Source organism: Gymnoscopelus microlampas (genome assembly GCF_963454915.1).
Source record: "Gymnoscopelus microlampas genome assembly, chromosome: 9".
In the NCBI taxonomy this organism is placed as follows: domain Eukaryota; kingdom Metazoa; phylum Chordata; class Actinopteri; order Myctophiformes; family Myctophidae; genus Gymnoscopelus; species Gymnoscopelus microlampas.
The window spans coordinates 51,892,733-51,906,679 of record NC_139946.1 but is presented as its reverse complement, the minus strand read 5'-3'; the positions used below and the strand labels follow the sequence as shown (position 1 = coordinate 51,906,679).

At 40.6% G+C, this 13,947-nt stretch overlaps 1 protein-coding gene across 1 annotated transcript in view; it reads right to left on the bottom strand.

The window, feature by feature from the left end:
• The window catches only part of cc2d2a (coiled-coil and C2 domain containing 2A), a 52,007-nt gene that overhangs the window by 10,869 nt on the left and 27,191 nt on the right, over positions 1-13,947 (bottom strand). The window contains exons 26-34 of the mRNA XM_084066431.1: positions 13,612-13,779; positions 12,521-12,623; positions 11,817-11,926; positions 11,190-11,286; positions 10,588-10,686; positions 9,504-9,680; positions 7,438-7,641; positions 6,349-6,438; positions 5,723-5,836 (exon numbers count right to left, since the gene is read on the bottom strand). Coding sequence (XP_083922557.1) covers positions 5,723-5,836; positions 6,349-6,438; positions 7,438-7,641; positions 9,504-9,680; positions 10,588-10,686; positions 11,190-11,286; positions 11,817-11,926; positions 12,521-12,623; positions 13,612-13,779 — 1,162 coding nt within the window. The remainder of the gene's footprint in view (positions 1-5,722; positions 5,837-6,348; positions 6,439-7,437; positions 7,642-9,503; positions 9,681-10,587; positions 10,687-11,189; positions 11,287-11,816; positions 11,927-12,520; positions 12,624-13,611; positions 13,780-13,947) is intronic.

Below are 13,947 nucleotides of genomic sequence, written 5' to 3'. Positions count from 1 at the left end.
CACATAACATAGACTGTGAGACCCTACAAACACACATAACATAGACTGTAAGACCCTACAAACACACATAACATAGACTGTAAGACCCTACAAACACACATAACATAGACTGTAAGACCCTACAAACACACATAACATAGACTGTAAGACCCTACAAACACACATAACATAGACTGTAAGACCCTACAAACACACATAACATAGACTGTGAGACCCTACAAACACACATAACATAGACTGTGAGACCCTACAAACACACATAACATAGACTGTGAGACCCTACAAACACACATAACATAGACTGTGAGACCCTACAAACACACATAACATAGGCTGTGAGACCCTACAAACACACATAACATAGGCTGTAAGACCCTACAAACACACATAACATAGGCTGTGAGACCCTACAAACACACATAACATAGACTGTAAGACCCTACAAACACACATAACATAGGCTGTAAGACCCTACAAACACACATAACATAGACTGTAAGACCCTACAAACACACATAACATAGGCTGTGAGACCCTACAAACACACATAACATAGACTGTAAGACCCTACAAACACACATAACATAGACTGTAAGACCCTACAAACACACATAACATAGGCTGTGAGACCCTACAAACACACATAACATAGACTGTAAGACCCTACAAACACACATAACATAGGCTGTGAGACCCTACAAACACACATAACATAGACTGTGAGACCCTACAAACACACATAACATAGACTGTGAGACCCTACAAACACACATAACATAGACTGTGAGACCCTACAAACACACATAACATAGACTGTAAGACCCTACAAACACACATAACATAGACTGTAAGACCCTACAAACACACATAACATAGACTGTGAGACCCTACAAACACACATAACATAGACTGTGAGACCCTACAAACACACATAACATAGGCTGTGAGACCCTACAAACACACATAACATAGACTGTAAGACCCTACAAACACACATAACATAGACTGTGAGACCCTACAAACACACATAACATAGGCTGTGAGACCCTACAAACACACATAACATAGACTGTAAGACCCTACAAACACACATAACATAGACTGTAAGACCCTACAAACACACATAACATAGACTGTGAGACCCTACAAACACACATAACATAGACTGTAAGACCCTACAAACACACATAACATAGACTGTAAGACCCTACAAACACACATAACATAGGCTGTAAGACCCTACAAACACACATAACATAGACTGTAAGACCCTACAAACACACATAACATAGGCTGTGAGACCCTACAAACACACATAACATAGACTGTAAGACCCTACAAACACACATAACATAGGCTGTAAGACCCTACAAACACACATAACATAGACTGTAAGACCCTACAAACACACATAACAAAGGCTGTGAGACCCTACAAACACACATAACATAGACTGTGAGACCCTACAAACACACATAACATAGACTGTGAGACCCTACAAACACACATAACATAGACTGTGAGACCCTACAAACACACATAACATAGACTGTAAGACCCTACAAACACACATAACATAGACTGTAAGACCCTACAAACACACATAACATAGACTGTAAGACCCTACAAACACACATAACATAGACTGTAAGACCCTACAAACACACATAACATAGACTGTAAGACCCTACAAACACACATAACATAGACTGTAAGACCCTACAAACACACATAACATAGACTGTAAGACCCTACAAACACACATAACATAGACTGTGAGACCCTACAAACACACATAACATAGACTGTGAGACCCTACAAACACACATAACATAGACTGTAAGACCCTACAAACACACATAACATAGACTGTAAGACCCTACAAACACACATAACATAGACTGTAAGACCCTACAAACACACATAACATAGGCTGTGAGACCCTACAAACACACATAACATAGACTGTAAGACCCTACAAACACACATAACATAGACTGTAAGACCCTACAAACACACATAACATAGGCTGTGAGACCCTACAAACACACATAACATAGACTGTGAGACCCTACAAACACACATAACATAGACTGTAAGACCCTACAAACACACATAACATAGACTGTGAGACCCTACAAACACACATAACATAGACTGTGAGACCCTACAAACACACATAACATAGGCTGTAAGACCCTACAAACACACATAACATAGACTGTGAGACCCTACAAACACACATAACATAGACTGTGAGACCCTACAAACACACATAACATAGACTGTAAGACCCTACAAACACACATAACATAGACTGTAAGACCCTACAAACACACATAACATAGACTGTAAGACCCTACAAACACACATAACATAGACTGTAAGACCCTATAAACACACATAACATAGGCTGTAAGACCCTACAAACACACATAACATAGACTGTGAGACCCTACAAACACACATAACATAGACTGTGAGACCCTACAAACACACATAACATAGACTGTAAGACCCTATAAACACACATAACATAGACTGTAAGACCCTACAAACACACATAACATAGACTGTAAGACCCTACAAACACACATAACATAGACTGTGAGACCCTACAAACACACATAACATAGACTGTGAGACCCTACAAACACACATAACATAGGCTGTAAGACCCTACAAACACACATAACATAGACTGTAAGACCCTACAAACACACATAACAAAGGCTGTGAGACCCTACAAACACACATAACATAGACTGTGAGACCCTACAAACACACATAACATAGACTGTGAGACCCTACAAACACACATAACATAGACTGTGAGACCCTACAAACACACATAACATAGACTGTAAGACCCTACAAACACACATAACATAGACTGTAAGACCCTACAAACACACATAACATAGACTGTAAGACCCTACAAACACACATAACATAGACTGTAAGACCCTACAAACACACATAACATAGACTGTAAGACCCTACAAACACACATAACATAGACTGTAAGACCCTACAAACACACATAACATAGACTGTAAGACCCTACAAACACACATAACATAGACTGTGAGACCCTACAAACACACATAACATAGACTGTGAGACCCTACAAACACACATAACATAGACTGTAAGACCCTACAAACACACATAACATAGACTGTAAGACCCTACAAACACACATAACATAGACTGTAAGACCCTACAAACACACATAACATAGGCTGTGAGACCCTACAAACACACATAACATAGACTGTAAGACCCTACAAACACACATAACATAGACTGTAAGACCCTACAAACACACATAACATAGGCTGTGAGACCCTACAAACACACATAACATAGACTGTGAGACCCTACAAACACACATAACATAGACTGTAAGACCCTACAAACACACATAACATAGACTGTGAGACCCTACAAACACACATAACATAGACTGTGAGACCCTACAAACACACATAACATAGGCTGTAAGACCCTACAAACACACATAACATAGGCTGTAAGACCCTACAAACACACATAACATAGACTGTGAGACCCTACAAACACACATAGGCTGTGAGACCCTACAAACACACATAACATAGACTGTGAGACCCTACAAACACACATAACATAGACTGTAAGACCCTACAAACACACATAACATAGACTGTGAGACCCTACAAACACATATAACATAGACTGTAAGACCCTACAAACACACATAACATAGACTGTGAGACCCTACAAACACATATAACATAGACTGTAAGACCCTACAAACACACATAACATAGACTGTGAGACCCTACAAACACACATAACATAGACTGTGAGACTCTACAAACACACATAACATAGACTGTAAGACTCTACAAACACACATAACATAGACTGTGAGACCCTACAAACACACATAACATAGACTGTGAGACTCTACAAACACACATAACATAGACTGTAAGACTCTACAAACACACATAACATAGACTGTGAGACCCTACAAACACACATAACATAGACTGTAAGACCCTACAAACACACATAACATAGACTGTAAGACCCTACAAACACACATAACATAGACTGTAAGACCCTACAAACACACATAACATAGACTGTAAGACCCTACAAACACACATAACATAGACTGTGAGACCCTACAAACACACATAACATAGACTGTAAGACCCTACAAACACACATAACATAGACTGTAAGACCCTACAAACACACATAACATAGACTGTAAGACCCTACAAACACACATAACATAGACTGTAAGACCCTACAAACACACATGACATAGACTGTGAGACCCTACAAACACACATAACATAGACTGTAAGACCCTACAAACACACATAACATAGACTGTAAGACCCTACAAACACACATAACATAGACTGTAAGACCCTACAAACACACATAACATAGACTGTAAGACCCTACAAACACACATAACATAGACTGTGAGACCCTACAAACACACATAACATAGACTGTGAGACCCTACAAACACACATAACATAGGCTGTAAGACCCTACAAACACACATAACATAGACTGTGAGACCCTACAAACACACATAACATAGACTGTAAGACCCTACAAACACACATGACATAGGCTGTGAGACCCTACAAACACACATGACATAGGCTGTAAGACCCTACAAACACACATGACATAGGCTGTGAGACCCTACAAACACACATAACATAGGCTGTAAGACCCTACAAACACACATAACATAGACTGTAAGACCCTACAAACACACATGACATAGGCTGTGAGACCCTACAAACACACATGACATAGGCTGTGAGACCCTACAAACACACATGACATAGGCTGTGAGACCCTACAAACACACATAACATAGGCTGTAAGACCCTACAAACACCCAGCCCGATTCGACCCCCCTTTTACCTCCATTACACAATTTAAGTTAAATATTTCCCAAAAGAAAATTAACGATGTATGTAAACAAACATACAGACCCATTTGTAGCCCTCTCCTTTTATAGAACCACACTGTAAAAATACGAGCAGTCGAGCACTATAACTACAAGTAAGACGCGCGAACGCTGGAAGCGAACGCAGCTCGAAAATAACAATAAGAAGAATAGAAAGGAATGAGCAATTACTTGCCATCCGGCCTGAAATATGCACAAATGACATGGAATTCTTAGATATCCCAATAGATGAACTCGTGTAGATGCTTGTAGATGTGTTATTTTTGACTGTCGCTGCTATATTTTTCTCAGAGGAGTGTAATTAGTCACCCAGGGGCACAGGCGAATTTCAGTCACACTGTAGTGCATGCAGGCAATGAGAGCGTGAGTCACATGGGGGCAGCCAATGAGAGCGTGAGTGACATGGGGGCGCGGCTGCACACATACTGCACACAGACAGACAGAGACACAAGCCGAGCCGAGTTTCATAGTAGGCTCCACTTGGGCGGAGGCGCGTTCGCAATAACTATAAAAATATAGTTTAAAAAATGGTTTTCAAGTCAGGTGGATGGCTTTAAGTTCACACCACATCTATAACAAATACAATGGTGAACGATATACTGTAGTAGTTTAACATTGCATCAAGTAAAAACACACTTAGAAAAAATCTAAATTCCTGCTGCAACATCATACCGTACAAAACAAGTCAAAGAACTTAGCCAAACGATACTCTTTGGCTGCACTGACCTCGGGGATGGCGGTGCCGACGATAAGCCACGCCTTCTTGCCCATGGACAGGAAGTAGTTGCACAGCAGCACGGCGTGCTCTTCCTCGTCGCCGGCGAGGAGGGTTAGGAATTGCTGAAAACAGGAAGAGGAAGAACGGCTTTTAGTTTGTAGCCGTTTTCCTTCCGCTGTACCTTCAGAAAGGTCCCATCGTTCCTATAGGCCTGTCACAATTATTACATAATTGCCTAAATTGGAATTATTTGAGATAATCGCAATTATTTTGCATAATCTCCATGTTTTTTCCAAAAATTGCAGAAATAGCAGATCTACAAGCTTACAACACGTCACTTTGTGACGTGTTGTAAGCTTGTAAATCAGCTATTTCCAAAATGTGTCAGTAATTTCGGTGTATATTTAAGTTATTTGTCATATCTGTCCTGTGCAATTTGTGCCCTAAAAACAGAAATTAAATTTGTATTCTTATGTTCCAATGTTCAACGCCAAAAACACAACAAAATCATTAATCGCAATTATGTGTATGACAACTAATGGTCAACTTCAATGTGTAATGGTGACTCACATCACATTTAATAATGTGTAATGGTGACTCACATCACATTTAATAATGTGTAATGGTGACTCACATCACATGTGCTCCACAGGTCACACACGCTGGAGAAGGACACGCTGTCCGGCAGGGAGGGGATGAGAGACACGAACCTGGCCACCAACTCCTAGAGACACAGGAACCTTTTGTGAGACACAATCCCCTCTATAGAGCCCGACTGATCTCTAAAGACAGAATCAGCAGAATCTGTCAGCTCCACTGCCCTAAACATGTTGTGTTGTTGTCAGTAGGAATAAACACAGAAATAGGTTCCCAGATTGGAGCGCTGGTCAGATGGCTCCAGTGCCAGATGGCTCTGGCACTAGAGCCATCTGATGTCAGATGGCTCCAGTGCTGACCCAGACCATCAATTACTGGTATACATACATATTTTGTCAAAAACAAAAAAAAACATTACATATCTCTGCTGTCGGGCAGAAACCAGCTATGTCCAAAATATTAACGTTTCTGAAAATGAAGAGCAACACAATACTCAACTGCCTTATCAAAGTCGGTATGGTGACTTTAAACATTGTCAGATACTTGAATGTGTCCTTATATTATCATTTCTTTCCCAAATACAGCTCAAGTGGAGTTTTTTTTACCATTAATGTGGAAATGTTTTTTTTCTCGTCTGACTTTGTCATTCTAATCAATGGGGGACAAACCACCTAACTCCACAAGATGGGGTTGGTGGTTTGTCCGACGGTTTGAGGATCCAATGGAGTTAGGAGGTTTAGTCAGAAGCGCCTTTTTAATACAGCGACGATATATAACATAATATGTTATATATCGTTCATGTGTTTCTATCAAAATATATATTATATATTTTGATAGAAACACATGAACTGAAACTTTATTTTATGTAACTACATGAACTCTTTTCAAAGGTTTTAAAAAAGGAAATCTACAACCTCACAAGCGAGTTGTGAGGTTGTAGATCACCCATTTTCACCTAGAACGACATGCCCAAAATAGGGACGGCAGGTTGAAAGCGATCATAATTGCGACGCACCAATGTCCTCAAAAGAGACAAACAATATCCGGTAGTATCGGGTCAAACCGATATATATATATATATCAGCCGAGCTCTAGTCCAGAAGAAACACACGAGGATGGGACTGACCATGGCCTCCTGGGGGCTGTTGGGAAAGGCGTCCAGCAGCTCCTGCGGGGGGTTGAGAGGTCGGATGTAGCGGGTGATGAACACCGTCTTGCCGTTGATGTCGATGACGGTGGTGAGACAGGGCCGGTCTGGGAAGCTCCGCTCTGCCTCTCTCTCAAACTTCTCTGAGGCCTGCAGCAGACGCTCGTCCTCACGGGTGTCAAACTGACACAGGAGGAGGAGGAGGAGGAGGAGGGTGCAGGACATTACAGAGAACAAGGGGTTAACATAGTAAGCAAGGTAAACACGAGGTAATACATCAAATGCATAGCAAAAGTAATATAGGATATGTCATCAAAGGTAAACCAAGAAACTATCATCAGTCTAAACAGTATAATTAATATCCGAAAAATAAATAATCTGTACATTGAACCTATACAAACTATAGGATGTCAGGTCAACAAATGAACTGTCTACATAACATGCTATATAAATTACATTCTAAACTTTGCATAAGACTGCAAGGTCGTCAAGGCTACGGCAAGTGCTACAGGCTAAGGGGAGTCTGAAGAGGTGAGTCTTCAGATTACGGGAGTGAGTCTGCAGTTCTAACTGCAATGGGGAGTTTGTTCCACAGTTTGGGAACCAGAGGGGAGAAGAGTGTGGGACTTGAGGAACACATCATGTCATAGACATGAACGACCATCAGTAAATGTTTGATGAAGTTGGGACTCTAAATGGGCTTTTAACTCAATATGGTTTTCAGGGCTGCAACAGTTACTGCACTTTCAGTGATTATTATTATTTGGATTTTTTAAAATGTGTTATATGTCAACGACTCGACACAAAGTAATTCAAATAGATTTTCTTTATGAATATATACAAATGTTTTTGTCTGATTAACCACTTAAGCACTATTTCATGCTTTGTCGTACATCAGTGTCACACAAAAATAGTGGAAATAGAGGATCTACAAGCTCACGGAATTGTAGATCTGCCATTTCCTCTATGTTTGAAAATACATAAAAAAATGTATGGACTAAATGTATTAGTTTGATTAAGTGTTGCACCCTTATGGTTAATCTTCCAAAAAAGTAAGCGTAGGAATTGATCTCACTGTAACACAGATCATCCCAGTAAACATTTACCTTCACTTCCTTAATCTAGGCAATGCGGCGGCAGAGCAAAACAACAAGAGAAAAGGAAAAAGAAATGAGAAAGAACAAATAAAAGAAAGAGACGTCAACACAAATAAATGCAGTGATGTAAAAATCACACACTGTAAAACAACACACTGTTTTAAACACACACCACACACACACACTGGCACATGACACTTGAACATGCACACACAAACAGAAACACACAAACTGTCGGGTGGAAACCTCATATGTCCAAAACTGAGGATTCAAACTTTACTTTTGAGGATTCAAAAGTCCTACAAGCTCAAAACTTGTTCTGCTACTTTTGATGCTTTTGTGTGACGTTGTAGTAGGAGCTAATTTACGGAAAAAACACACAAAAGGTTCAAATACGGAGTTTCTGCCCGACAACAACGATATTCAAGTGTCATGTGCATATTAAGCACCACAATGTAAACATACATACATATAGAGGCACATGTAAATATATATTTATACACACATACAGCTCAGTCCACACATGCACAGAACGATAATATTTGCAAGTAGGAACCATACACACAGCACATACAAGCACCTCAAGCTGCTATGACCAATGTATGACCAATGTATGACATGAACATACATGCTATAACCAATGTACATCATTTGTTATTGTCTCTTACTGTTGGTGCTATTCTCTATCATTTCTATGTTATTGTTTATTATTGCTGCTATTCTTTATAATTATTTATTTGATGCCGTTATAGCTGCTACAAGGTCGAGGAAGCAAAAACCAAAGAATTGTAGTCTTATGTACTCGTACTGTATATAAGATGTAACAACAGAGAAGGTGACGATGGTGCCCATCGCTATTAATTTCAGCGGTTTGACGGCACATTCACTTTCTCGTATAAAAATCGTGAACCTTTCATGAGCATAAACTATGAGGCCATGTGCTTTTACCCGTTCTCTGATGGACTCCCCAGGCACCAGCTGGGGTTCCATGGTGATGAAGAGTGTGACGAAGGCTCCCTCGCTCAGGCTGCGTATGGCGTCATAGCCTCCCTCGCTCCCCAGGCTGCGCTCCTTGCTGTATCCCAGCAGCACCGGCGGCGTGTCCACCTTGAACGTGCCGTCGATCTGTCCAATGGCAACGGGAAACCAAATGAGCCTCAACTTCAGCCACACAAGAACGGATGCCACAGATGCCACGCAAGGAAATGTGACCTGTATTCTTTCTATGCTGCCACCAACATGTGGAATGGATTACCAAACGACATTAAAGATCTCCACTCCCTAAATCCAAACTCAAAACATTTTAGATGTTTTGCTATAACCATTATTTTATACTTTGGCTATTCAAAAATAGCAGATCTACAAGCTCATAGCTATGAGCTTGTAGATGTGCTATTAAAAAAAAATCTTGAACATTTTGTGCAAATCTTTGAATATATATTTTTTGAAAAAAACATTTTAAACTAAAATCTTTGCTTCTGGGGGTCCCTGGAACGAAGTATTTTGAGATGGGGGTCCGCGGCCAAATACAAATCGTTTTCGGGGTCCTTGACATGAAAAAGTTTGAGAACCACTGATATAGTAACATACGTTTTTTCAAGAAACTGTTAGGATTTAGACGACATTTGTACACACATTTTCAAGATTTTTCAAAAATAGCAGATCTACAAGCTCGTAGCGCGGCACTCGGTGCCACGCTATGAGCTTGTAGATCTGCTATTTTTGAATAGCCAAAGACATCTTAAGATGACACAGATGCGTCCCCGGTCTGAATGGATTAAAAGCATGTCTGACCTCAAAATACAACTGGGCTTAGTTGAACAACTTGAAACACCATGGTTGTAACATCCTCTGGCCGCCGCCCTAGCCCACCCCTCCTTTTTCTGTATACTGTATACCTTTTGCTGCTACTGGAGCTTTTACCGTTTGTATTGTATTATTGTATGTCTTACTGATGAATTGAATACAATGGACCACTGTTAACTTGTTAATTAAGGATTCAATCAATCAATCAATCAATGAAGACCCTTACCCTGGACTGGGAGTAGATGGTACTGAAGGGGATCTTGACGCAGCCCAGCCAGTGTTTCTCCACCCGTGTGTGAACCGACGTCCCCCTGTCCTCGTCATCCTGATGGCGAGAAGGAGTTCAGTTTACCACTTTAAACCTGGCATCCTTATTTTGGGCCTGTCACTATTGGCACAGATTCGGGAAAACAGCTAAAATAGCCGATCTACAAGCTCAAAATGGGTAGCAGCACGTGGTGGGCTTGTAGATCAGCTATTTTCACTATTTAAAAAAAAAAGCGTAAAATGTTAAATAGGGCATAAAGCTGCAATCAGTACCGTGAATTAAAACGTTATTTTCACCAATCTGTATGGTAAAGTATATTAATACAATAATTTAACAGAAAATAGCAGATCGACAAGCTCACAGCGCGTCACGCTGCAACGCATTGCGAGCTTCTTGATCTGCTATTTTCTGTGAAAGCTTTCCCCACAAATACGGACACCGGGGTTTACTGTAAGTGCTTAAAGCTTCAGACTGGTGTGATATTGCATTTCCAGACGACTGAAGTCACATCCCGGCCATGTGACCACAGCGTCCCCTGAGGTGACATACAGTAGACTCACCACTCCCGTCTCATAAATCATCTCATCAAAGATGTTGATGAAGACCTCGTCCTTGATGGACTGCAGGCTGGCCGTGCTGTAGTCACCGTTCGGAGCACTATAGGGTGGAGCGATAAAATAACTTTGAAACACGTTTCATATGTCAAGTTTTGTAATGTTGCTGGTTCCCATGAATAACTTTAATAACTTCCAACAATGAAGCAAAGTTGCTCTCAGCTTGTCTGTGCATTCTCTCGCTATGATAGCATAGTTATTCACCGATATTTTTGAAATATGGCTACTTACATTAATTCACACATGAAGTGGTGCTTAAGGCTGATTTGGTATTGGCTTTGCCTTCATATATTGCCCTAACATAAACGGCAAAACTCATATAAATTCAAATCTCTGATTTATATCTTGTTGGAAGAATTCCCAAGTTTTTGCATACACAACTTGCATACACAAATAACGGTATGATATGCAAACCAAATGATAAATAACTTTAACAGAGCCGAATTCAAGTTAGTGGTTAAGAATGTGTGCATCACAATTTCTGCCAAGCCATGCACTGCTTACCACTGAAGGTACTATCCTCTAGTTAAGTCTAATGTAAATATAATAACAGAAAGCCACACAGTTATTAACCTAAAAGGTAGTTCCAGCTCCTCATTCCAGCAGGGGTTTGGTCCATCTGCAGTTGTGGTTTGAAGAACTGTTCTTTGGAAGGTCACCTCCACAAACGGTCTCACTTGTACCTGAGAGACCAACATTGACGCTTACAATTTAGGCATTTAGCAGACACTCTTATCAACTCTTATCAGAGCAACTTAAAATAAGCAATGTAAACAAACACATACATCAAATGCAGAGCCAGTGTAGTGCCTCAGTAAACTAGGATCACACGTAAGAATCAGTCTAAACAATATGCTATCAAAAATAATCTGTGTATATAGGATACCAGGTAAACAATTAACCTAGCACTTGTCTAAATAACATGCTATCAAAATTACATTTTTAACATTGTGGTCAAGAAAAAACAAGCCCAAGTAACAAAAACACTGCATGGTCGTCATATCTAGGTCGAGTTCTAAGGTCTGAGGTGTAGTCTGAAGAGGTGAGTCTTGATTATGGGGGGGAAATTGGGAGTGAGTCTGCATTTCTAACTGCAATGGGGAGTTTGTTCCACAGTTTTGGAGCCAGGTGTTTTAGGGAAGGTTCAGCTTCTCTTTGTAGACCAACATCAGTGTTTTGTACTCGGTAGCGAAGAGAACACCAGCCAGAAGATAAATAATCTTTTCAGTGAGGGTCTATCTGCAGGCTAGCTGTCTGCTCCATCATGTTTACTGTACCTGATCCAGGAGCCAATCACAGCCCGGCATAACACTCTGGGAAGGCTGGCCCGCCTCAAACGACTCGCTGAAAGTTCGAGCTGATTTTGATGACAGTGGTTTGCTGTAATACCAAATGAAATCTGGATTAAAATCATCCCATTTGTATATCAACCGAAGAGCTTCCTTCCCAGGTAAACACAAAACGGTGGACAGCAAGTAGATAATCTAAGACCTCATTTAACAAAATATTAAGGTTATAAACCAAGAATCTATAGAAAGAAAGATATATTAACTTTGGGCCAAGATATATTTTCCAAAATGTATATGTCCATATTTATTTTCTTGTTTCTTTTCTTTTTTTTCCCATAGCAGACATTCATATCTGCTTTCTATTTTGCAAGATTTTGTGACATTCTCATCACAAACTAGAGCTGTCATGTTGCGATAATCTGTGACATTGAGATCTCAAAAAAGTGGGGGAAACATCAGCTACATACCTGAAGACAAACAGCAGCTATGCTATCATATGGTATTTGATGTGTTCTGTGGTAGTATTAGAGTGGGTGCAGGCAGTACGGCCACCACTTAGGGCTGAGGAGGTTACTCTATCGATACAGCAGGAAATGCTGTGTGACGCAGTATTGAAAAACAAAATCACTTATTGGTGCCACAATGCACAAACAGCTCATGTCTGATACTCAGACATGAGCTTGTTACAACATGACTGTTTACATTATTCTGAACAAAAGACAAAAAGCCTGTAGATAGGGGTGTCATACCTGGCATAAGGCCTGTAGATAGGGGTGTCATACCTGACATAAGGCCTGTAGATAGGGGAGTCATACCTGACATAAGGCCTGTAGATAGGGGAGTCATACCTGACATAAGGCCTGTAGATAGGGGAGTCATACCTGGCATACTGCCTACGGATAGGGGTGTCATACCTGGCATAAGGCATGTAGATAGGGGTGTCATACCTGGCATATGGCCTGTAGATAGGGGTGTCATACCTGGCATAAGGCCTGTAGATAGGGGTGTCATACCTGGCATAAGGCCTGTAGATAGGAGTGTCATACCTGGCATAAGGCCTGTAGATAGGGGTGTCATACCTGGCATAAGGCCTACGGACAGGGATGTCATAGGCTCTGATGACATTAAGCAGCAGTTTGATGTCTCCATCAGACAGGTTCTGAGCCGTCACTTTCTTCCTCTCTTTCCTCTGAGGTTTCAGCGGTCGCTTGGGTTCGGCCAGCTTGAAGAGGTTCAGTCCCAGAATCCTGATGATCACAAACAGAAATGTTTTCAGCAAAGCCCTCCTGCTCTCTGGAAATATAATGTGTTTTCAACAGAAGTGTTGAGCTACAGTTTTTCTGTTGAAAATACATCATACTGTTACTACATGTTAACAAGGATTAGTTTGACTGATCATTTCACAGCAGAATTCA